General features: G+C 35.3%; 1 protein-coding gene across 2 annotated transcripts in view; it reads right to left on the bottom strand.

Annotated features, from left to right (window-relative positions):
- The window catches only part of AGMO (alkylglycerol monooxygenase), a 148,853-nt gene extending 121,945 nt beyond the window's left edge, over positions 1-26,908 (bottom strand). Inside the window, exons 1-3 of one of the 2 annotated variants that reach the window (XR_014173536.1) lie at positions 26,369-26,908; positions 22,998-23,128; positions 13,030-13,181 (exon numbers count right to left, since the gene is read on the bottom strand). Coding sequence is in view for 1 of the 2 variants with exons in the window: in XM_081932176.1 (XP_081788302.1) it covers positions 13,030-13,181; positions 22,998-23,128; positions 26,369-26,500 (415 nt within the window). In the remaining variant the exon portion in view is untranslated. The remainder of the gene's footprint in view (positions 1-13,029; positions 13,182-22,997; positions 23,129-26,368) is intronic. The other variant, XM_081932176.1, reaches the window with a different exon arrangement.
- Positions 26,909-27,495: the final 587 nt, after the last annotated feature.

Below are 27,495 nucleotides of genomic sequence, written 5' to 3'. Positions count from 1 at the left end.
TAGTGTATATTATGTGTTTTAGATTTTTTAAATCCATCCTTTATTACTTATATATGTGAGTAACTCAAGGTTGTGAACAACTGTAATACTACTTCCTCTTCCTGTTTCATTCACAACAACTCTGTGAGGCGAGTTGGGCTGAGAGAGACTAGCCCCAATTCACTCAACAGCTTTTATCCGTTAACCACTAGACCAAATTTGTTCCAGGCATGAAGAAGTATTATTTATTGTGCAATAGATGAACCTTCCAGCTGTATAAATCATAAATTAGAATTATGAAGCTAGAATATATCAATTATGTAGCAGTCTCCCTTGGACAAATAAATACTTTCTGGATTATAAAAGATTGCAAATGCTGTATTGTCCCTCAAATTATAATCACTGGGTATAATGTAATGCCCTTAGTATTTTTCTTAAATAACAGGGGGGAAAGGGCTGGGGTTCCTATGCTTTCCATGTAAAATTGTAATGGGCAGAAGAAACAATCCTGAGGAACAGAAGGAAGAGTCATGACCAAGACAATGGTAAATTAAAAGAAATCTAAATCCAGAAGGTAATTTGAAGAAGCATTTTAGACACATGACCTTCCCTAATTTTCATGAAGATAAAGGGAGAGAGGGGAAATCCCACTGAAACTTTAAAGCTTGATGTCAGCTCTCCAAGGAAGGGTCATGTCTGAAATATTTCTTCAAATTATATTTCTGCATATAATTTATCGATGTATTTGACTTCTCTCTTGGTTATTTCTTATTCCCATTGCTAGAACTAAACTTAATCTCTTCTCTAGATCTCTTATTGGTCTCTTGTCATTGTCCTTTTTTTTTTTTTGGTAGTATGAAAAAAGTGAATATTTCCAAGAAAATATTTCTGCAGGTAGTGCCCCATTATGCCTAATCTATTAAGGAGAGGAGAGAGGTTTCTTAAATGTCTTCATTCTTTTTCTTCATTGCAAACTAAATCAAACACTTCCATTTGTCTTTTGCAAGTTATGCTGCCTCTGGAGTCCCATTTGGTTCTGCCCTCAACTTTACTTCCCCCATCTCTCTAGGACATCCACTCAACTTAGCTATATGGCAATAGTCCTCTTGACCATGCTAATTAGCTGCCATAAGATATTATTGTGTAGCAGAAAGATTGGTTGTCTTGTAATATTGTGTACTTTATTTAATTCTCATTTACAAGATGGAATACCATTGCTTCTGTTGAAAATGTGAATGTTTTTAAAACACTGGAAAAGAATCTATTAGAATATTAGTAATTGAAATAAATTAAGCAACAACTGAAAGAGAAGGAAGAAAAATACAATGGAATTTTTTTACTGTTTGCTGTTTCCTAAATTTATTCCTATAGAACTCTTCTAATAAAATATTTGAAGTCCTTGGCAGGAAAAAAGAAAAACAGTACAATTTAACACATGCGAGCAATATGCTGAATAGTGGCAACTTTCAGCCTGTTGACTAGTTCTTGTCACCAGCATAGTCAATGCAATGCAAAAAACTTAAGGAATGTAATTATTCAATCCAGCCAAGCAAAACCACCATTGGAATTGAGATTCTGGTCACGTCAGATACTGTCAACACTAGTGGCAAGACTGTTTGCTGTCCAACTTTGAAAGCTAAGCTTCTGAAATCAAACTGTACAATTTACTTTTTAAATTATTTACCTTATTAAATTTTAGTAGTACCCATTATTATTTTAACTGATTATTTTATTGTTTTTCACTTTGTTTCTTTTAATTTTGTTTTAAAGATGTATGTCACCCCAAGTGTTGAGATGAACAGTTTTATAAATCAAATGAATAAAAATAAATAACTTATGCTAGGACAGCATAATTTGCATTTTAATTTGCTCTTAATGAAATAAAAAATATTGATCTGTTTCAATGTAGTTGCATTCATCTGGTTTCGTAAAACTAAACCAGCATACATCAATGGGGTTTGGCTGAGCCAGCTTGTTTTTTAAAAAAAATTATTTAGTTTTTCTTTTTTTAAAAAAAACACAACCCTAAAGCTATATTTGAAATCCACATAATTTACCCTCCATTATGATCCAAATAAGAAAGCTATTTTCCATGTACAACTAAATTAAAATGAAGGCTCTGGGAGAAATGAGTTTCTCTCAGTTGTATATCTTGGTTCAATAACAAAACAGTTTGAAGGTTTGGGCAAAGAGTAATTGCTATTATCTTGTATAGATTCTTCTTCAAACGAGCAACAATGGGTAATATTTGGATCCAGAAGGTCTTACCAATTTAGGTCAATATTGAAATAATTCTTGCATTAAATTAACATATAACAATTTAGATTGAATCTAGGTTGAATGACATTTGTTTTCAATTAATGTTACCCTGAAAGAGGTTTTCATCACCAAATGGGATGAACTTTATTGGAGCATAAGTTGCAGAAGTATAATTTAGTTGTTTCTTCTTCCTTTATTTCTCAGCAAACATCATAAAATGTGCTTCCAGCAAATATATAGTCTGTTCTTTAGTTACACCGGAACAACTCTTTCTTTATACAAGAGAAAAAATTGTTAACCCTACTCATCAGCACACAATATACCTGGCAAGAAACTACCAGTATGCTCTGGAGCATCCATTATGCATTAAATATAGAAGCCAATGAACAGCCCGGAAACAGAAGAGCTATTAAAAAAGCTGTAAGACTTAATTATATGGGTTTCAAACATTTCCATAATTCCTTTGTCTACCCTTCCATCTTTAAGACCTGGCCACCTATCCAGTTTTGGTTAATTCTATATATTCACATGATGGAAATTCCACATGTCTTTTTAACTTCATGGGTTGTGTCCTACCGGAAAAAAATGCTTGCAGATTGCTCGATTTATTGTATTTAAATATTGCTTTTTTACTAGTAATTGCACTATAGATTATGTGATGGAAAAATTAATCCTTTATTTAAGGCATGAACCCAAGTTCCTGTCTATTCTGCGGATGTTAGAAATCCCATGACTCTTGACAAAGAAGAGGGAATATTAACTCTTAACAATGTCTGGCTAAGTACCCAGAAGTGAGTGAGTGAGTGTGTGTGTGTGTGTGTGTGTGTGTGTGTGTGTGTGTTTTATTGAAGCTTAAGCTCTCTATACAGTAGACAAAGAAATTTTTAAATGAGGATTGGAGAAAAAAAGAAGTTATAAAGTTATTATAAATCAAAGGATATTGTGAAGTGTAAATATGTATGAATATTAAATTTTCTATTTACCTTTTGGGAAATAGATATAAACAACAAGGGTTGGTTAAGTTAAATTATTAAACTGAAGTACAATAAAGTTAGCAGTTTGATGAAGAAATTATTATAGGCACTAGATCTGTAAGTTTTTGTTTATGTTTGCATGTAGCAATTAAGGGCTAATAGAAATCAATATGGAACTTCCAAATATATATTAAATCTCCTTATAATTTTTGGTCCCACCCTTCCGAAATTCCTAGCAACTTTCCAATATATCAATTACCTTGGATGACTCAGGGCTGACAGATAACAAGAGCTGGAGCTACTGTGCCTAAAAGAATGATGGACGTCCTCCTTGGAATTGGAAGGGGGGAAGCCGTTGTGTGCACAGATTGTTAAGACAAACAGAGAACACTGATACCAAGAAAGGCCACCCTACAGAGCTGTGGATGGATGTTATTATTTTTACGAAGGAGCCTTTCTGATGATATAACAAGGCTGACCCTGCAAGTGAGGGCTTCATAAATCTTTTTCAACTGAGAGTTCCTGGTCGTGCAGGTTGGAGGGCAAACAAAAGAATCAAAAGAGTCAGGATGTGAAGTTTTGTACCGGTCATGTTAGACTTGCTTGTGGGACTCTGCAATAATATAACAATGGACAAAACTGCAAGACATAGCTTTCTTTCTGTACTTTGTTTCAACTGCTTCCCGCTACAGTTTTAATTTCACATTCCTAGGGTTACTACATGTTAAAAAGTTGAAATGATGCTAATTCTTTCCCTTGTTTCAAACAGATGGCACACTTTAAGAATAAATTGTGTGCAACTAAAATCAGTGATCTAATTGAATGGTGATCCGTGATCATCATTTAGATCAGTGATCTAAAATGGTGATCTAATTGAATCCTGCATAACTTAATTAATCCTTGGTCACAATATATTTATTCCACAAAATATACTTCTGTAGGGGATATTTTACCATTGCTATGGTAGCTACTAGGGACGCGGTGGTTCAGTGGCTAAGACACTCAAAAAGCTTGTTGATCAGAAAGGTTGGCAGTTTGAATCCCTAGCATCAGGTAACTAAGTAAGCTCCCGTTACTTGTCCCAGCTTCTGCCAATCTAGCAGTTCAAAAGCATGTAAAAATGCAAGAAGAAAAATAGGAAACACCTTTGGTGGGAAGGTAACAGCATTCCATGCACCATTTAGTCATGCCAGCCACATAACATAGAGACATCTTTGGACAGGGCTGGCTCTTCGGCTTTGAAACGGAGGTGAGCACTACCCCCTAGAGTCGGGAACAACTAGCACATATATGTGAGGGGAACCTTTACCTCATCGTAGCTACTTATTACTTAGAATGATTAGTACCTATTTCAGAGCCATTTTGGTGCAATGGTTTAAGACATCAAGATATAACCAAGAGACTGCAAATTGTACTACTGCCCTAGGCACTATGCTGACAAGCAGATTTTGTAGACACCCTGGTACAAAAGAAAGGTAGTAATTGAAAATCAGTAGCAAAAGTTGTGCAAAGAAAACTGTATGGACTCATCCAGACTGTTGCTAGGGGACTGTTTTTGGTAAATCCAAAACTAGATTGGATAGATGAATTATAGCACACTGCAATCAAGTAGACAATAAATCAGTTAGTATCTTAGTACAGTATCTAATGAATTGTAGAACATCATAATTTAGAACATTTATTTAATTTTAAAATGAATATATTATTAAAGTTTATAAAACTTTAACGGATATAAACAATTCATTATAAACTTCTGGGTGCAACAAATATGCAAATGATTATCATTCAACATAAAAACCATCCAGGCCACTTAATCTATATGACAATCAACCAACCATTCTGATGAGGCAAATCCAACAGAAAATCCCTAATCTGAATTGACACAATCTATACACATCCAGCTCCTAAATATCACCAAAAGAAGGATTTTTTTTGAATAGGAATGTTATATAACAGTTTTCATTTAAGCTCAGCAATAGTGTTTCCTACTAGGATAAGTGTAAAAATAGATCAAATCTTTAAGAAATAAATTACAAACTTCTCAATAGCATACAATGCTAAATTAAAGGTTGAATAACCTAAGGATGTATTCTTTCATTGTGAGCTTAACTTTTACTGAATAATAAGACATCTGCTTCAAATAATGTATTTGAAATGAAACAGAAACAAATACTAAGTAAATGAGCAAAATGGTGTGGATGTGTGAAAACGGAAGAGACATACTTTCCAGATAAATAAATAAATAGCATGAAACATGGAAAATGACCATAAGAATGTGAATTAATAGTATACCTATTTTCTAAAGATGGAAATAGATTAGAAGCTTAGCCTCTTATAAATTTAAAATAAGGGACTAAGGATATTAAGATGCTATTATTATTGCAACACTAATTCCTACACTGACTTATTCAAATTTGTTACAAGCTTATTTTTAACAATCTGTAAATTTCTTAGAAATGCAGATACTTTTTTTTCTCAAAATCAAGAATACAGAGATTTTTTTTTAAAAAAAAGTTGTATCTACATCTTCCTGTCGGAAGATACAGGTATAACATTGTCTTCCAGAATGTAACATTATACATCTGGCTAGCAAACATCTGGATATTCATCTTAGCTCATCATTTCCTTCTGTAATTCCAGAGATTGTCAGTTATTTCAGCTGAGATTCACCCCAAGGGAAAAAAGAAAAAATTACCTTCTTTTTTGTCCAAGTTTTATAATCTGAACTTTACTTTTTTCCCTAGGATGCCAATAAGTATAAATATAAGCAGTCTGAAGTATTTGTATTGTGGTTTTAAGACTATGCATATTAATTCCAAAGGCCACACAAGAAATATATTATATTAATTAAATTTCATTAGACAACTGAGTTTAAAAAAAATTGTTTAAAAAATGCATCACTAGGAATTAATAGCCATTTCCAAAATTGTAATGTGTAAATATACAGATATGGTTTTCAACATCTTTTACCAGTTAATAAGAACTGAGATGTACAGACTTCTGGAGAAAATGGCAAACTGAAGAGTACAGCTGACAACGACAATGGAATGACGAGCCAGCAGGTAGACTCTCTTCATAATTCCTATTTAGATAAGAGATTTGAAATTGACCATAAGTGCCTTGGATAATTGTCCCTTGCAAGAAGAATGCAAAAGAGGAGTCTTCAATGGATTTAGAGCTCTTTGAAGTTAAGGCAATAGTTATCTTGATTAATCCAGTTGGCATCTTTAACTACACTGGATTTCAATATGTTCTTTTCAAATTACCTTTGGAAATTTCTTGTTAACTACTTTGCAGCTATTAGAAACATTTGGACCCACAAGTTTGAAAACACTGGATGAATTCCCTCAATTCTTACTGAAAGAAGTTTTACATACAAATTTAAGGACTTTAACAAATAATCTTTTGCAATAAATAGCAAAAAGATGATTAGAACTTGGATTGTGGAAAATTAAATGAACCAATGATTCAGATAGATTTGAAATAAGACTTTGGAATCAATTATAAGAATCCTTTCAATAAGAAAATGCTACTGTTTTGATTTTTTTTAAAAAAAGAACATGAGAGGATAAGATTTTGAAGATTGTATTCATGACAGAACAAGAAAAAACTCAAGATTTCTAGTAACTTTTAAGAGTAACTCCCATATAGAAAGATTGTATTTTAAAGACATTATAAAGGAGAAACAAATTTTACCTGAAAAGATTGATTTGACAAATACAGACTACAAGAATAATATGAAAAAAGAGGCCACAGTGGACATACAACATGTCTTCATAATTAAACAAGATGTACAGATAAAAAATTAAAAGCAAGATTTGAATAATTTTTCTATGGATTATGAAAGAGGCTTCTAAATGTTTGAAGATTTTGTGAGTATGAACAATAAAAGAAGTTAAAACAAATCAAGTTCCAAGATTTTTTGGTAGGAAACAAAGATCGAGAATTTTGAAGGCAAAAGTAATATAAAATTAGTTTATTTGATCAAAATTAGAATTTTGTTGATTAGGGCTGAATAAGGAGGCTTTGCAGTGTTGCTTATAGATAAAAGATTGCTGCATTCTTGTCATGACACAGAAATGTTCACTTCACAAAGAAAATGAATTATTTATAAATAATACATACAACTAAGGGAAGTATACTGCCATTTATACTGCCATTTTGCATGTCATGATGCTGGTCAGCCAGGGATCAGCAGTTATCAGACAAGACAGAACTGCTAGGTTAACACTAAGCAAGTAATGTAAATTGAAACATAAATGGACACTTTCAATTGTTTTGACAGAGTGGTAGAAAAAGGATTAGAATATACATTCTGTAGCAAATACACAGTCATGCATACATGATTTAATTTCTGTTTCCGACAGCATCCAGATCTTTGCTGCATATACAGTTTTATTTCCTTGTAATAAAATAACGTATCTAACCATATCATGTCCATGAACTTCTCTAAGCCAGTTCCTGTGTATAGGTCGAGGTGTCTAGATTTATTGCTGTGCCTGACATGAAGACAGACACTCTATGTAGATCTCTGCTTCTGTGGGTAAATTTGGCACGCCAAATTCCCCGTTTTCTTTCCCAGATACAATTATTTTTTGCACTTAGTTACAGTAAGATGCTAGCATGAAGCTAGATTACTACCATAAGTGTAGCATATTATGCATTTTCCTGTAGACACAGCTTCATTGAATTAGATTTCATAGAAAACAAGCTGCCTATTGTACCCTTGAAATCCCTCTGTGTATTCTGACTTTTTCCAGGGAATCTAGGTCCTCTACTTGGTGACAGCTCAAATCACTAAAAGGCAGGTTAAGGGAGGGTTTCATCTGTACTAGCAATAACACAAAACAAATCCCTTTACGAGAACTTGCCCAGAGCAGTCATTTCTGGTTATCATCATTGTATATATTTATGACCACAGTATTACTATACACTGCAAGGGTACTGGGATAACAATACTGTTTTCTGAAAATTGTATAAGCTTTGTTATTTTCAGAGAGCTCTAATGATTAATACAATTGTGAAGGTTCTTTTTCAAAAGCTTCAATGGCTGGATTAAGAATGAAGGGAGGGCGAGGCATACAAAATGCTAATTAATTTGTGCATCCTAACCTCACAAATTATTTGTTTCTATATTTTGAACATTTACTAGCAGATAGAATCACCAAGCTTTCTATAGTCTTCAAAGCATCCTGAAAAGTCACTTTCATAGTTTTGATTGTTTCTGCTGATGTTCTCACACTGAAATGTAGCCTGCATTCAGACTGGAAAATCAGGATAGATTTTTCCCATTAAATATGTTTACTTTAACAGAAGTTTCCTAATTTGAACTACATTCAAATCACTGGACAGCATTCAATACCAGAATATCTTGCTGGAGCATCTCAGATATAGAAATCAACTCCTACATGAATGGGAGTGGTTCCCATCTACGGGGCATAGTGAAGAACCTGCTTGTTCCAGTGGGGAGAGTATCAGGGCTCAGAAATTTTCTTTACAATATTCTATCTAATATCTATATGAATTTGCTGACAAAGAATATTTGTTAGTTATCCTAGAATTATAAGCAGATGATAGTCATTTATATATGAATCTCTCAGGCTGAACCTTTGTATATTAACAAAACCAAGGATGGATCAAAACAAGCTGAAATTAAACGGATCCAAAGCTCAATTTATTACAATAGATGTGTCAACTCATGAATCAATTAGGGCATCTTTCGGAAACCTGACAAGATGTTTGATATCACTGGCTGCAATAATTACTCTTGGCAGGATCATATCCCCTAAAATGAGGAGTTCATAATTTGAGAGTCTTCTAACACTTTAAGAAGAAGAAAAGGAAGTTGTATCTAGAAAGACCTGCACTTGTCTTTGACTGAAGTATAAACTGATTTGGTGATGGTACTTCATGCATTGATCCCAAAGCAGTTGGACTGCTGTAATGTGCTGTGTTGGGCAGTCTTTGGAGGCAACTCAGAAGCTTAAGGTGGTCCAGAATGCTGCAACTAGACTGCTGACATATAATTCCTATCACTACAGGCTAACTGTAATTCTAAAATTGTTACATTTGTTATCAATTTGTTTCAGGACCCAATTGAAAATTGTATCATCCAAGAAATGCTTTAGTATTAATGGGGAAACATATATTTTTGAATAAAAACATTTTGGCCTCTGAAAACCTGATTTAATGTATAAGCACCAGAATTAACTGCACAAAATTTAATTTAAACATCCATAGCAAAAACAAATTTTATAGAGCATAACATGTAATACTACAAAGCCTATGCAAGAATAGCACCAGGATATTATCTTGAAGCCATCCTGTCAAGTTTGAATACTTGGGGAATATTGAGCTGGAGATCTTAAGAAGACTTGCTGAAAAGTCTCTTCAGAGATGATTTATGACAAAGAAAAAGAAGAGTTGAAATTTTTGTTTGGATTGGATTTTATTTAATTGAGTTTTTGTAATTTTGTTTTGGACTATTTATCTTAATTTTTTTAGCCACTTTTTCCTAACTTCAGCTTGAAGATCAAATACTGATCATTCTTAAAGTAGATTGCAGTGTTATGAAGTATTTATTCCACTTTATAAAAATTACAGTTTATGTAATGGGTCAGTTATTCAGTACCTTCAGGTGAAAGGATGGACTTGTAATTGTATAATCCTTAGTTTTCCAAAAATCCATAGAAAATATTCCTCTATTATAATATCTCCACATTTCCAGGTAATGATTCATTATATATGATTCAGTTTTATAGATACCTTTGTTTCTATTTTATTCATAATTATTTTGACAATAATCAGACTAGATCACTCCGCTTTAATAATTGCTTAAAACAGAATATTTTAGATAGTTTTTCTAGCCACAAGTCCTTCTTTATTTGCCAAAATTTCCAATTTTGTGGTGCTTGTCAATAGTTTAGAGCAGCGTCCCCCAACCTTTTGGATACTAGGGAGCAGTTTCAAGGAAAGAGTTTTCTAGGTAGTTTTGCGTGTGGATAGGGTTTCACTTGTTTGTGTGGCCCAGTTTCTGGCATACATTGGCCAGACTGGTGATTGGGGACCCCTGGTTTAGAGCATTTCCAAAGATGATTAAATGAATGTATGGAAGATCAGTCTGTTTAACTACTAGCTTTTGGGAAATGAAAGGAAGCTATTGTCTTCTTGTTAAATTTTGTGAATCTTCCTGGCTATTATAAAAGATTAAACAGAATGGAGATAGCAAAGCTTTTATACTCTGCTATTATTCATGTTCTTATAAAAAGGGGTATTATTTCAAGAGAGTTTTCCAGACTGTATACAAATATGATGGCACAAGCTTGTTCCACTTGCTAACTGGCATCCATCCAGTGATACAGGTTGAAAGCAAAAAACCAGACATCTGGATATGATCCTCTCCAATTTAGAGACAGAATATATACAGTGTTCAATTTGTGCTTCTTTCCATGCTCAGTATATTATTATGTTCTTTGCTCGACCCCGCATTGATAGGAAAATAAGGAAATGGCAAGATGAGCTGCTTTTGTTAGTCTTCATCACAGTTTTTTTTAAAAAGGCAATAAAAAAGAAATACTTGAAGAAATAAATGTTGCCAATGTCATATTACTCTATTGGAATCTTAGAAAAATCACACTGGATACAGCAAAGTTATCTAACTGAAACAAAGACTTTCACAACTTTCAGCTTTCAAGGCACTTTTGCTACACAGTATGGATTTTCCTTCTGTCAGAATGAGTTTGGTGGACAGAATTTTGTGTTCGATATGATATATATTCATATATCTTGATATGAATGTTATGCTTCCCAAAATGAAAATCTGAGGTTTTCAGAAGGACAAATCCAAGGCTGCCAAGTCAGCTATTGCTGTTGTTTATGAAGCATATCCCCAGTCTCTCTCACACCCACACACCAAACTTGGCTACTTCTTATGATGAATATTCCCCTCCCCATTATATTATCGTCTCATCTCCATGCATTTCCTGACATCCCACCCACCCACTCCCTAAATCAAGTTCCTCCCCATAGCATTGCTGTATGTCAGATTACCTCCTTCCTCTTCTACTTAACTCAGAAACTCCTGACCTTCTACTCACCTGGTTCTGACACCATCCTCTGTTTTATTATCATTGTTTCCATCAGAAACAATACCTATTTACAGTATTGGTATTAAACTGGAATAGATAAATAATGAATATGATTGTAAATCTGAATTGTTATGGCACTGTACCCAGATGACACACTGTTTAATGGATGATGGATTGTTTATAGTATGTTAAAATAAAAACTTTAAAAAATCAGAAAGACTATTCCATTCTTCCATTAATTAATGCATTAATTTAACATATGTTCTCATTATTTTTCAGAAGCTATTCCAATGTTTTCCACATACAAAATCAAATAATTGTTATATATATTAATTGTTATATAAAGAAAATTCTAATTCATTGAAGATGCCCCACTAATTTGGAGCAACCAAGTAGATTCTATAGAGAAGAACCGCTATTTACTGCATTGACTTAATTTTCTGATATCAGCAAAGTTACACACTATTTAATCCATGTACGAAAAATCTGACAAAAAAAACCTTAGATACTTAGAGCAGGGATTTCAAACTCAAGTCCCAGGGTTTGGACTCAGTCCATGGGGTCCTTAGATCTGGCCTGCGGGGTCACCATGGAAACAGAAGGACCAAGCCACGGTGCCTCTGCCAGTGAAAACAGAACTCAGGAGGCCACAGGAGCTCTGTTTTCACTGGCAGAGAGTTGCAGGAGGCCATTGCAGGCAAAAATGGAACTCGAGAGACTGTTTTCACTGGCAGAGTGCTCGGGCCACTGCAGGCACCCCCGACATCAGTGACATTGAGCTGGCCATACCTACCCAGCCACCCTCACCCCACCCCCTGAGGTGAAACACATGTAGCCCTCAATAAAATCGAGTTTGACACCCCTCACTTAGAGCAGCTAAGATAATTGGCTAGATAATTGATTCAACTGATGAAAAAAAACCCAATCTAGCTTCTAAGGTCTGCATTATGAGGCACGTGTTTGCAACCTTTTTCAATTTCTCTAAGGAACAGGCAGATAAAATGCAATGATTGTTCCTCCTTCTGATTATTCAAATACCTATACTATACTGTAAAACACAACCACAATTTGTAAAAAAAAAAAATTACAACCATTTAATCCCTTTGTTTTGGGGTGGAGTCTGGGCGACTGAGTAGAGCTGAGCATTTACTGGCTGGATGCCCTTCATGATGCCTATGTAGAGTTTGCAGCAGATATTTTCTCTTGCACCCTGATAGAGAAACATCTGCCGGTACCTAGAATTGAACTCCGAACCTTCCAAGCGGGAGGTAGGCATCTTCAACTCTAGGTCACTTCGCCACTTACTAATAATACACCAGGTAAATAAGAAATCTAAAAATGACACAACAATTCTAATTTTCCATTATATTACTTATGAAATTACAGAACTTTTAAATGAAAAATTATGATTAAGCTTCAAGCTACTTGTCAACACTAACATTATATATCCAGTTAAAATTACAATGTAATAATATTAGAAATCTAGTTATCAATGTAGTTTTAATGCAGATTCTGTATGTAGAAAAATACAAAATTTTGATGTAGGAATAACAAATACATGTATTATATTATAATCCAAGAATTATTTTTTCTGGACATAAAGCAACTGTTTAATTAACAGCAATATAGTTATGTTACTATTCACTTTTCTTTCTTGGCAACCCTTCAGAAAACATCTCAAAATGTTTACCATTCTCAAAAGGAAAAAAGAAATTACATAAAAATCTTACCATGGGCCATACGATGAAACCAATAGTATCCAAAATCTACTCCAATGAAGGTCAAAAACCATGTCCATGATGAATCCCATGGTAGTTCCATCATTCTATAGTTGTTCCACACATAGATATATGCTGATATTTCAACACTTCGAGAAATAACACTGAAATTCAGAAACAGAAAAGGCACATTAGAGATGCAACAGACTATCATCTTCAGAGTATTTTGTTTGTGGACCTGTCTGTCAAAGTAGCATGGAAGAACCATCTCTGGAGCTAAAAATAAGCAATTCTGTAATCTATCAAGCAAAACAGTTTTTTAAAAGATTAAAAGATTCTGCACATGATCAGCAGGAGTGCAAAATCACCAAAATCTATTAGCAATTATTGCACAAATGCTTGGGTCTGAATATGATGTCTATTTACATGATAACTAACAAAAGTAAAATATGACTGTAATGTTCTGACCACCTCGCTTTTATCCCAGCAAAAACCCACAGTGATCAAAGTCTGATATCACTAAATTACCATTTGGAGAAAACCTCAATTTTTCTTAGTTATTATTCCAAATCCCCCGAAGCGTTGGAGATGGGAGGAAAAGGAGGGAGGGCATAAGAAGACCCTGTTTCACCCTGGCTGTCATGGCCCACCTGTGACTCACTCATAGCTCTCTAACAGCTGGCGTGATTTTCAGACCAACATATCTGTTTAACTTCACTTTGGCAGCTGGAGAACCAACAATTTCACACAAGTTTCAATGGAAGGTGTACTTGTTCTTTGCTGAAGCAAAACACCTGGAACATGTTTAATCTTTGTAAGAGCCTTACAAAACATTACTAAAGATGTTTTTAAAAATGCAATTCACCATATTTTTGCAATTTGCAACTTGAAATATTACCACAAATCTTAACCTAAATTCTTAATCATTTAGACAACTAGCCAGAAAGGAACTTTAGCTGCTCTAAAGGGACTGGGAAAGAGAGGGGAAAACTCTCTCAATCCTATTTTGCCAGGATTTTTTTTTAAAAGACACTTTTGCCTAATATCATTTACCAGCTATTGTCCAAAATACAGTTATATATGCCTAAGACCCTGTGAATCAAGAAAACTAAAGAGTGCATGATTTTGCTTGGATTATGGCCACAGGGTGCTGTTTTCTCATTTTGGCCTCATTAAGTACTGTAATGTTTTCGGAATTTATCCAGACACAGAAGAGATTATTTGGTCATTGAGCTCTTTTTTCACTGGGTTGTAGCTAAAAGTAGTCATTAATTATAAAGTACAGATTTTCCAAGTTATATAAATGAAATTTGCATATTTTAAATCATTCACTAGTATACTAACATTAATGGGTTAGCTTTGTCAAATATGGAAATTAATTTACAATTGCTTTACCTTGGAAGAACATTTACCAAAGTCAAAAGCAACATTTATTAAATCTAACTCTTTAAACCTCCCTTTTCCTTCTTGAAAAAATTAAATAAGAATATATTTAATCTGTACTCATTGCAAATGAAACTTTAAGATATAGTCTATGTCTGACAAATTCTCACTGAAAAGCAGTGGAAATATTAATTAATTTATTCATTCCCATTTGATTTCAAAATGTCTCTATTTTGAACAAAAATTCATCAAAAATAACCCCTGCATGTGAAAGACCCAATTACATAGAAATATGCATTAACTTTATTAATTTTAGAAGACAACTACTGAAAATATTATATGAATTAATAACAATCAGCCAATTTTAAATATTCAAAAATATGTCAAAAGGTAAATATCTACAGGATAATGAAATTCAAAGTAAGATAATTGATTGATAGCTTAATTTATATATTTATATATAATTTATAAAATAATGTTGTTACTATAAATTATTGATATCTCTTAAATTTTCATATGCACATCAAGTACCAAAGGTTAACTGAAATCTGTCAAGCTAAACACACAGAAATGCTGGAACATGTGAAATATGTATGTCCTATAACAAGGACTATATCAAATAAAGATAGAAGAGGATGTGTAGGGTGCTTGTCAAACCTCACATTGGAAAAGGAAAACAACTTGTCTTAAATTTAAAATCTCTTATATTTTTCTGAACAGGTGCAGAGGCAGTGACATATAATGATCATAGTTTCTCGCCATTCTGCTTTTACGCTTTATTATATGTCAAACAGTCCAAGTTAAACAAATTGTAGTGGAGGAAACACAAAGGGTCAAGACAGCCAATGAAACTTTACTGAAATAAACTCAGAAATAAAACTAGTTACAGAAATATAATATAACTATGACTACTACAAGCAACATGAAATGAAACTAGAAACTTTGAAAACTAAAGCATTCCATAGGCGTTGTTTGAACAATATTGAAGGAAAGTTGGACAGCACCTGAATATTGCAATTGTTTAGGAATGGAGGAAGAAGAGGAGAGGGTGGTTGTTGTTTTTTTGTTACCCAAGAACAAGTCATATGCACAAATGTTAATTAACCAAAAATAGAAAATACTAATTTGGATAGTAAATGTTTAGATGCATGGTGAAACATTTTACTATTTAATAACTAAATGCAGTAAAATCCAGACTGGTTACAAAAATAGGCATGATTGAGTTAGCAAGATATTGCATTAGCATTTACATAGAAAACCAACATTACTTTCATATTACTTGCAATATGAATTCATGGAAAGTCACTGAATATCATAGAGCAAAAATATTATGAGTTCTTACAACCCAGAGTGATTGGTACTTGGAATATAACACATTAACTTTACTGTCTCTGAAAAGAACTCTGATTGATTTTTCAATGAAGCCATTCCAAAAGACAGTTAAGTTGAAGACAAGGAATAGAAAACATTTTTAAAATACTGTTATTTATAAACAGCTTGCAAACATTTGGGAGACAGTTATTTGTTTTTGGGTCATTAGATGTAATACAACAAGGACTTAGAAAGAAATTGGACTGTCTAAATTTAGAAAAACTATGGTAATGATTAGCACATTTGGCACCTCAAAGATCGTCCTTTTTAGTGATGCAACCCTGGAAATTCCCAATTTCATCATTAAGCAGGATTACCGGTCATTAAGTGAATACCTGCCAACTTTCAACAAGCAAAGTCAAGCAGACTGATCTATCAGTAAACGCCTGCCTCAGCCCAATGCAAATACAAAACATAATGGCTGCTGGCGTAGGTAAGCTCCCATATGTTCTATTATCCAACTATCCTTCACTATCTTCTTTCTCCCGTTTCTGACAAGGCAAGGCAAAGCAAGCCTAGCTTAACCTTTTGTGAAGCCAAAATTATTTAGCACAGCACCATTGTCAAATCTGAATCCTGATCCTCCATCAGTGGAAAAGCTGCAAGTGCCCTAGATCCAGCCACCATTGCCATCCTGAAGTCTCTGTCAACAGGCTTGCAAAGACTCAGGAATAAAGGCTCATGCCCCCAGCCTGTACACCTCAACAGCAAGAGGAAAGAGTTGTCAAAAATCAGCTGCTGTTTCAATGAAAAAGAGCACAATCCTGTACAGGATTAGTGACTGAAGAGTACAGGAGCCAAAGGGCAGAGAAGGGGGAAGATAGCCAGTGATTGTTGAAGTACATTCTGTAGTCATGCAAAGGCTGCCAAGTGCCTGATATTTCATTAAGTGACCACAGGAGCACTCCAACAGTTATTACTTCAAGGATCAAGCATTAATATCCTTTGTTCAACACTGTTGTAAAGTCAAAAATTTAACAAACAAATGATTATTAAGCAAGGGATTACAGTTATAACTTTAAGCCTACTTCTAACTGAATAAAAAGCTATTTGGTATAAGGGACATCAACAGGCAAATTATTTTCAGCTAATTAGAAGATTTTTTTTAAAGAAAAAATTTATTTTAATCTTCATCGTTCTGACCTCTAATCACAAAGCTGCATTTGAGATTAAGCCTAAAGATGCAAAATTGCTTTAAGAAATATAGATGCTGTGAATAGTAGAGTAGCAGAGCACACTATATGGAAGCTGGACCAGTGCATAGAACAATTTGATGCCTGCCAGAATCCATCTTTCACCACTATTATTCCCACTGAATACGGAAAAAATATTTTAAACCACACAAGATTTCCCCAAATATGGGAAGCCAGATGTGGAAGGCAACCATGCAAACCCAGTAAAAGACACAGCTGCTTTATGTACTTGCAAACAGGTGGTAAATGCACTCTAATATTTTACTTTTTGAATATACATGTTCACACAGTACTGCTCTCCACATGTTATAAGATTTGATTTCCCATCCTCTCTGATCACTACTATACACTCAAACATACAGGACTGAATCCCAGGAACATCTGGGGTCCCACAGGATTCCCATCTCTGGCTTTTCTCCAAAAGGATATTGGCAAAGCAACAGAAAATGTTTCCTAAATTAGGGACATAAATTATTTCCACAGTCCTATATTCTTTCTTTGAAATAAAAAGGATATTACTTCAGATATAAAATATTTTTAAAACACATATTTATTAAGATTATGTCCCAAATCTATTCAATTGTTCTTATGCTTATGTTATACTAGTTCAGAAAATGAAAATTAACAATATTTTATGTTTATATATAAAACCTTGTGTGTGTGTGTGTGTGTGTGTGTTGTATTTGTGCTGATAAATAAATAAAGGGAGACTAGTATAGATCTATTTCAAGCTGTTTAGCTCTCATCAGTAGTCGTACCCTTACGGGGAGTAGTGAGTTCCCTCCCATATTTGGGCATAACACAAACACCCCCCCCCCCACACACATATATGTATATGCATATGCATATGTATATGTATATTTCTAGCATGTATCCTAAGAAAATTTCATTCCTTGTTCTTTTAGGAGGGAGGCACTGTTAAAGTAAGTTCTTCACAGTTTATGGCAAGTTTTATAATTTGTTCTTTCACAAAAAAAAGCATTCAGAACAATATACATGCATTTTATAGAAGGTTGTGTTTGTTTATTTTCTCTCATGTAAGTCTGATCATAAAATATGATCCTGTCCTGATTATGATATTTCTGGCTTAATGGCTTGTCTTTACCATTTCTTAAGGGTCAAAAGGATGGGACACAGCCTGATCTCAAGGGGCATGCTGTTTCAAGGAAGAAAAAAAATCTTTATCCAGTGTTCATTGCTGCACTTTTGTAGGGTAGCTAAGCCATATAAGATGGACTGATTTTACCTAAGCTATCTAACTTTTACTTAAATAAAAAGAAAGTGGCAACCATATGCATATGAAGATTACTAGATTACTGGTTTTTAGAGGGATATTGTTTTAAATTTAACTTGATATTTTAAACTTTTGTATTGATTTATTTATTAGCTGTACAGTTTGGCATATTTTACCCTCCTCTTATACATGTATTTATATAGTTATTTCTATGTTTTAATCTGTTGTATTTTAATACAGACTGTACACCGCCCCGAGTCCCTTTCGGGAGAGGGGGCGGTATATAAACGCTAATAATAAATAAATAAATAAATAAATAAATAAATAAATACTGCATAAAACCTGTCAAATCAAGAATCAATCAAAAAGTCAGGCATACTTTTTGTAAACCTGGCCATAATGGTACAGCTAAGTTTTGCTACAAAAATATTGTAAGTTCAAAACAGTTTAATAATATTATTGCCTACGCATACACAGGGGAAGCAAACAACGATATTGATAATGGTAGGTTATTGTTGTTGTGGATGATGACGATGACAATGATGGAGAATCTACATTCTCACAGATATATACAGTACCTTTCATCTGAGGATATCAATATTGGACCTTGAGACAAATGAAATTATTAAAGTGATATTCATTTCTAATATTTTCCTTCAATAAAATATTTATATTGTCATGAACAATTTTGAAGGATTTTGTCATATAACTTATTTGTGAATCAAAATAAGAAAAAAAGTAAACATTATGTTCGATTCAGCTGATTTGCTAAAAATATATTAAGTACCACAGCAGCCCAAATGTTATTTTCTTTCTAAGCCACTGTTTCATATTCTTCCAATGAGCGCAAAAAAGTTGAAACCACTGTTTCATATTCTTCCAATGAGCGCAATTTTTTTTTTATTCTATGCCTGGAACTCTGCTTTATCTACTAAGTAAATGTGTTAATGACAAATTTTCTAAGAATGTCACAAATTTCAACTGCTATCCTAAAAAAATGAGAATTAATCTTAGAGGAAGATACTATCAATAGCACGTTAATCTGGCCCTCAGCTGTTAATGATTTACACTGCCATGTCCCTTGGTACAACAAGTTCAACTGAAATATTATTTTAACAGTTTCTGCTGAGTTACCTGAGAATGGAGTTGCTGAAAGGCATTGATGGGAATAACTATTTGTATTTTGGAGGAACAAAACATATTTTAATTTTTAAATCTTCTTAGTTTTTTCCTATAGTTTATAATGAATTCAAGTGAATATTAATGTTTAATTATACTAACTAGAAAGAAATTAAAGAAACTTCTGAACCCAATTGCATAAACGTTTGAAGCATTGCAAAAGTTTATGCACTTAGGTACTAGTATATAAAGGCCCTATTTGTACATGAAGAGCAACAAACAGCCACGCTGCAAACAAAGTTATAACTCAACAGCTCACAAGAAATCAGACCACATCACACGCAGGCAATCTAATCAACCACCAGACCATGACATCATCAGAAAGCATCCGAACAACACCAGTACACAAACAGTGCTTGAAACCAAGCATTGTATGACTCAGCAACTACAGCCAGCCAATCACACAACCCGAAATCAGATCAGGACTCAGAAAGGTATTTAAAGGCCAGTGCTTCCCCAGGCAAGCACAATCCAAAGTGCATTGAAGGTGTCTCTTTGAATGAGGACGAAACGTTTACAACCACATCGCCAAGCTCGAAGCTCAAACCAACAACATAATTACCAAACCGAGCTACTTAAATACATTTCAACTGTTCTGTAGGGAGAACAAGGCAGGCAGGAACTGAGGCAGGTTGAAGCTGACACAACAAGGCAAAATGTAAGGCAAACTTTGAACTGGCAAACAGCAACATTTCACAGCTGACAGCCCTTCTTATACCAGAGCTGTCAGGCGCTGAACTAATAGAATGGCTGTATTCTCCCGCCAGCTGGCTGCTCATGTCTTAGCCAATCAGGAGCCGGCAATAATAGTCAATGGAGTCATAGCCTCGAGGACTTAACATCAACTATAATATTTGTACCAAAGTTGCTGCAAATATTTCTGCATCAATGTTTAACTAGGAAACTGTATGGTAATTTGCAGACTCAGCAGCAGCTTTATCAATATAATTATACAAGTTTCAATAAAAAGTGTGATTACAGATTTCTAATAGTATTGAAGCAGCAAACATATTTCATATTATTCAATAGACAACTTCTAAACCATAAACCTAATCATGCCTCTTATTTCATGTTCAGAGATGGATGAAACTAAATAGGCAGATAGAGCACACATATTTTAAGAACATAATAAATAAAATTGATTAAGTTTTTGAATATATATGTCTCAGTAATATCCAACTGAGAATTTTAAAAGTGCTGTTTTATTGAGTTAGCATCATTATATATTTTTAATATTTAGAAACCATATTGTACAATAATGGTTTGCCAGATTGCTTTAGTGAAATTTGTATAATGGTGTTGGTTAAAGTGGTAAAAACTTTACATTAATACAATGGTTGCAGTTTAGAGTCTAGTTATGTCTCACATCTTCTCCCTTTGTTTTATACCACTAAATGTGTGTCCTGTTCCAAATACTGTAACTAAGTTCTATAATTACCTGAATTACTTACTGTATTCAAAAGAACTTAATTCTGAATATATGCAGAAAAAAATGGCATTTTCAGCCCTTGCTTTACTTAAATCCTGCTAAATGCAATACTTTCTTCTGAGAAGGTTGTGTTGTAGTCTGCCAGCGGCCTGCAGAACTTGCAGCAGAGTCGGACAGCGAGGAGGTTGGGGAGGAACAGGGGCCAGTCCTGGAATCTGGGGAAGGCTCAGATGAGGGCACTGCATCGGAGGCAGAGAGGGGGCCATCTGGGAGTTATGTGCTGCCTCTGGAGCCTCCAGAGTCGGACAGCGGTGAGGCAGAGGAACAGGCGCTCCCTGTTCCCAGTGCATAGCTGCCAGAAGGCAAGAACAGTTAAAACAGAAGAGATGACTTGGGAGTAAGGTTTGGAGGTGACTGGCCTTTCCCATAGGACATAAAGGAGGAGCAAAGGCACATGAACCTTTGCAGGAAGCAATTTGGTTCATGCTGGTCAGTTTACCTTTTGAAACTCTGTTTGGACTCTTTGCTCTGTGTGGCCTTACCAAGGTAATTACGAATTAATTTGGCAGTGTTTTCAAAGAAGATAAAGGTGGATGCTTATCAGCCTCATTCCGAAGAACTTTGACAGTCTCCTGTAGAATTCTCTTCAACTATTTGGGACTCATTACTGGCTGTGAATGAATATAATTCACAGCCATTGAAATAAAAAGAGGGTTTTTCAACCTAATCATGTGCTTTTTACTGTATCAGGAAGCCTAGGTCAGAACAGGTTGCTTAGAACGAAGTTGTAAAGTTGTCATTCTTTTAAGGAAATAATGCTGGGCTACTTATCAAGCCATTAAGCAGAGAGATTAATCTCCAATATATCATAGAACTGCAAAGGATTTCCCAGTCAAAAGTCAGCTATCTACACTGCCTGCCAATGCAAATACTCTGGTGTAAAAGGATCAGTGATGAATGGTGCATGTCTTCACTTCATATTATTGGGGCCTACACACCTGTCTCCTGTATAATCCCAAGAGTAACCCAGCAAGGCATTGAATGTTTCTACTCATGAAGGTGCAAAAGAATATTTCGTTAATCAAATCATGTTTCTAACTATAATTATATTTTTAAAAAGTAATTATGTAGTCTTCTAAAAAAATCAACATTAAAATATATTTTGGAAACAAAACATTTTAAATGCTGGTCCACCAAGGCAACCAAAAAGTACAAGTAACATTACAGAGCAGTGATTGCTCATTCATCAGATCATCACTTTAAAAAAGCTTTTGGAACTATTGAATCCAAATCCTTCTTAATAAAGGAATCCAACTATCCTGACATAAGATTACAGGAAGTCCTTGACCTACAACCATTCGTTTAGTGACCATTCAAAGTTTCAACAGCACTGGAAAAAAATGACTAATGACCATTTTTCACACCAGGAAACTGTGGTGTTGTTGCCAAGATTCCCCTCCACTCCTTCTCTAGTTGCACATTCCTCAGATATATCATAGAACTGCAAAGGAACTGCAAAGGATTTCCTACTTCCTAGCCACCTGATAATTTTTCCTGCTTTTTGTTATACCTCACCCAGTTTGTCATTAGCAAACATTACAGTAATAATGAGCTGAAGTTTGTTTAAAGCAGAATATAAGAACTGCTTCTTGTTTAATTCACACACACACACACACACACACACTGATTGAGTGTGTGTGTTGAAGATTATATTAAACTGTTTCTATCTCTTAAATTATTAGAGTGAGAGCCAGTTTCCAAAAGGTGAGAATCAAAGAGTTAAACCAGATTACTCCATTATAAAAATTAAATGTGGAAACCAATCTTTTGTTCCAAAAGACAGTGTCGTCTGTCACACTGCATGACCAAGATGAAGAAATAAAAGAATTTGAAACTTTTCTTCACTATAAAAAAAATACTGTATTTTATGCAGAGCAGTTGCTGGAATTTCTTCATGGCTTCATGATATTTGGAAGTTTATTCATGTCAGTTTCTAGCAAGCCAATCGAGAGATTCTTTATCGCCCCTTTTTATCATTTGGTAAGAATTACATGTGTAGATATTTGGTCATCAAAATAATTAAAAATCAAAGTTTAGGAAAATCATTAAAAAAAATTAGGAATTTCCCCTACGTTTCCATTTCCCCTCTCTAAATCTGAGTCAACCAAGCTATACATCAGATTAAACTTACTCTGGAATTCTTGAGAAGATACCTGCAGAAAGAGATGCTATATCGTCACTGTGAAGGAATGAAAAATGTTTTTTCTGAGCCCACTTAATTATGACCTCCAGCAAAATCAGGGTAATGAAAAAGGGAGTTGCCTAAAATGAAAGGGAACAGACATACAAAAAATAAGCATATTATGTATCCTCTGCTTTTGCTTTCCAATAATGATCTAAACTTAAACACACATATTTTGGTATTACTTCCTCTACAGCACTGGTAGGTTCCTACCGGTTCGACCAAACTGGTAGTGATATGGTGGCCTGGGTTGATGAACCGGCAGCGATCCAGCCCTGCCACGACCCCAAAACGGTTCCCGGGCTCGTCTGCTGTCATTGGCATGTTTCTGCGGATGCGCAGAACAGTTTTCAGTCAACTGCGCATGTGCAGCAACACATGGCGCACAAAATGCCACCTCAGCAAACCAGTAGTAAACCAGTTAGGAACCCACCACTGCTGTATAGCATTATCTGTATATCTTAATGAGTGTATCACTGTAGATAAACTGAACATATATAGCCATAACATGTGATTACACTAATACAATGTTTTCCAGATTGCTCCGAGGATGTTCTGCACTTGGGAAGTGCACTGCACAAGTTCACTTTTAATACATATAGTTACCACATTTAGCTACGAATCATCAGCTAAGAAACCAAATGTTCCTTTGCTGATGGAATTGAATTATTACAATGCATTCTGTGACAATACCCTTGAAAAAAATTCAAAAAGATTGAAAACATTGAATTTGGATTAATAACCATTTGCACTAATATTAATAAAAAATTAACGCATTTTGAAGTAACATGACAAAAAGGGACACTTTCTCTTATGTCAGTGCAGTGCTTTAATTATAAATGATAATCCCTCTTTGCATTATATCTAATAGAGATAACACCAGATTCCATCCAGGAGGAGAAATTGAACATATGCTGAAAGGCAGAACTGGATTTCTACATTGTTCTAAGCCCGTGATGGTGAACTATGGAATGCGTGCCAGAGGTGGCACACACAGGCCTCTGTGGGCGCGCATGCTGCCCCCAGCTGCTTTTCTGGTTTCTAGAGCATGCATGCATGCTGCCCAGCTGATCTTCGCGCATCCTTAGGATGCACCAGGCATGCACATATCACCTGCTCTTGGGTTTCTGGCACTCCAGCACACACGAAGACCAACTGGCTGGAATGCATGCACATGCAGGAAACCAGAAGACCTGGCATGTGCACATCGGCCACTTGGCTTTTGAGTTTCTGGGGCTTCAGCACGCATGTGTTTTCTGGTTTTGGCACTGGGTGTTGAAAAGGTTCGCATCACTGTTCTAAGCCATTGTTTGGCTTAGAAATAATAAATAAATACAATAGCAGAGTTGGAAGGGACCTTGGAGGTCTAGTCCAACCTCCTATACCACCTCATACAAATGGCTATCCAACATCTTCTTAAAGACTTCCAATGTTGGACATTCACAACTTCTGGAAGCAAGCTGTTCCACTGATTAATTGCTCTGTCAGGAAATTTTTCCTCAGTTCTAAGTTGCTTCTCTCCTTGATTTGTTTCCACCCATTGCTTCTTGTTCTATACTTAGGTCCTTTGGACAATAGTTTTGACTCCCTCTTCTTTGTGGCAACCCCTGAGATATTGGAACACTGCTATCATGTCTCCCCTAGTCTTTCTTTTCATTAACTGGACATATCAGTTCTGCAACCATTCTTCATATGTTTTAGTCTCCAGTCCCCTAATCATCTTTGTTGCTTTTCTCTGCACTCTTTCTAGAGTCTCCACATCTTTTCTACATCGTGGTGACAAAAACTGAATGCAGTATTCCAAGTGTGGCCTTACCAAGGCATTATAAAGTGATATTAACACTTCAGGTGATCTTGATTCTATCCCTCTGTTTATGCAGCCTAGAACTGTGTTGGCTTTTTTGGCAGCTGCTGCACACTGCTGGCTCATATTTAATGTGGCATAGGAAAACATAAAAAACAATTAAGAAACTGGACCAGGGCAAAGTTCACATCCCATCAAGTCAGCGGTACAAAAATTCACATTGTGTCCCAGATTTATTTATTTTATTTGCTTGGGATACATCTCTTTTATTCAGAAGAAACAACAGATCACTTTGTACTGCTGCCAGTAACATATCATTTGTTTCTTTTTCATATTTTAAAGGATAGCTATAGCACTTAAACTTATACAATGTTTTACAGCCCTCTCTAAGTGGTTTACAGAGTCAGCATATTGCCTCCAACAATCTGGGTCCTCATTTTACCGACCTCAGAAGGATAGAAGGCTGAGTTGACCTTGAACTTGTGAAAATCAAACTACCATATTGCTGGCAGCCAGCAGACCTCAGAATTAGCCTGCAGTACTGCATTCTAAGCACTGCACCACCATGGCTCCTGTAGAATGTAATACATCATACAGAGAATCGCTCTTCCATTTCCCCCCCAAAATATTCTTAAATTGAGCTAAGAGATAGTGACTGGGCCAAAATATACAAGTGCAACCACCTTCTCCCCATTTATTTCTGTTGTGACTCAAAAAGCTAAGCAAAAAAGTTCACTAATCTAAGAAATGTATAAAAATAAAAATAAAATATGCTCTTCCTAACTAAAGGAGTAAAAAATAAGGACGCTATGTCTACCCAGCTGTACACTCATATCGTTCAAGGCAGGTTCAGAATATAGCATACTTTGCAGTAGTTGCCATCTCTTAACAGGAAAGATGTCAGGATCTTTTCTAAATGTATTGCTCTACTGTATAGCTTCCATCAACCTAATGGCAATGGGAGCTGCACCTCAAAAGATAAGATAAATCTCCTTTCAGTTCAGCTTGCTTGCTGGTGACTTCATTAAACATCTTCATGCAGTTTTCTTAACACTAGTTAAGAAACACAGGTTTTTTTCCTCCTGGGATATTATTTTTTAAGTACAGCCATGAACCGAATTTTCTTGCGTTCTGTCATTCAAACGCAGCTTCTTTGGGAATCAGCTAAGATTCGCTAAAGATTACAACCTAACTCCAAGATTCACAAAAGGCAGCGTCTTCTTTCAAGCGATTATGCGATTTCATAAATACCTCCCTCCACTCGCGGAGGCGGGTGAGTTGGGGTGGGCGGAAAGAATCTGGAGAAAACACTTCCTAAATCTGAAAAAAAAATTAGGAGGAACTTTTCCTTCCTTGCTGAGGATTCAAAAGTGAGTTTTCAAGGTCCTGTTTTCACCCCAGACATTTGCAAACGGGCTGCGTTCTCCAGGCGCAGCGGGCTACGCAACTGTAGCAGTTTGTTGCACAGAAAGAAGGGAGGGGGACCACTTAGGAAGGTGGGATTAGGAGCTCTCACCTTGTCCACGTAATCGGGAACTTCCTCGACGCTGCGGAAGGAGCTCTCGTTGGGACCAAGAATGTAAAACATGGCGCGGAACTCCTGAAAAACAGAGACAGCTTGTTTAGGGGTAGCAGCGGTGGCTGTCATGTTTGAGGGCCTTAAACGTTTGCACCTCGGCTTCTAGAAAGTGGCGCCTCCTCTTTGAAGCGAAGCTAGAATGAGAGAGACAATCCGATGTGGATACGGAGATATTTTAGCTCTGTCAACTGGAAGAAAGTTCAATTCACAGGCTAGAAAATAATTAGTTTCGGAATGCGATTAGTTTCGCAGGCGCGGCGTGTCATCTTATGTCATAGGGAGGATTAGATTCTCGGTATGTTCCTGCACGAGGAAAGCTTTGGGCTAAGATCAAAGAGATAACGTTAAGTAAATAGCAGTTTACTATCTGGACTGAATGTTGTCGGTTTGTGCCTTAATTTAATTTTAAACTGTACAAGGGAAGTATTTTAATATTTTTGCAATTATACATTGATTTCAAAGTGTTATTTTTTAAAAATATGCTTTGCACCACTGAGCACCTATAACTAGTAATTAATTAGTTGGGGTTAGAAGGTATCTTCTGTAAATAGCACCTGGAAACACAGCTAACATAGTACTGTATGGAAATTAAGACTGTCATATAAAATGCAAGGTTTCCCAATTCTCCAACATCATCCATTTTGGAGGTTTGAGGTGGAGTCCCTCATGAAAATGACCTAGGCTAGTGCCACAGGATGTGTCGGTAGTAATTCCCTAATGTCACATCCTTCCAAAAGGATATTAGCAGGATATTAGACATCTCACTGTGTTTCAGTAAATGGCTGAAGGATTTCTCTGTACTTGTATATTTACCATATGATCAGAGTTTGGCGTTCTATTATTGTGATCTCAAATATGGAATTTGCTAAAGAAGAGAAATCACAATGAATGATTGCATGAAAGTGCAATGCTAAATGAAACATTCTCATGATTGGAATACTCCTTTAAGCTTCCTTCCATTTTCTTGTTGGATTTCTTTTATGGTTTTTTTCTTTGCTTATTGAAGTTAATGATTGGGTATATATAGATAAACTCCAAATCTTAACATCACTGTTGGGATTATG

The sequence above is a fragment of the Natrix helvetica genome, assembly GCF_964273705.1.
Source record: "Natrix helvetica genome assembly, chromosome: Z".
Classification (NCBI taxonomy): domain Eukaryota; kingdom Metazoa; phylum Chordata; class Lepidosauria; order Squamata; family Natricidae; genus Natrix; species Natrix helvetica.
Note: the sequence above shows the minus strand (reverse complement) of the source record. Positions and strands in the feature narration are given on the sequence as shown.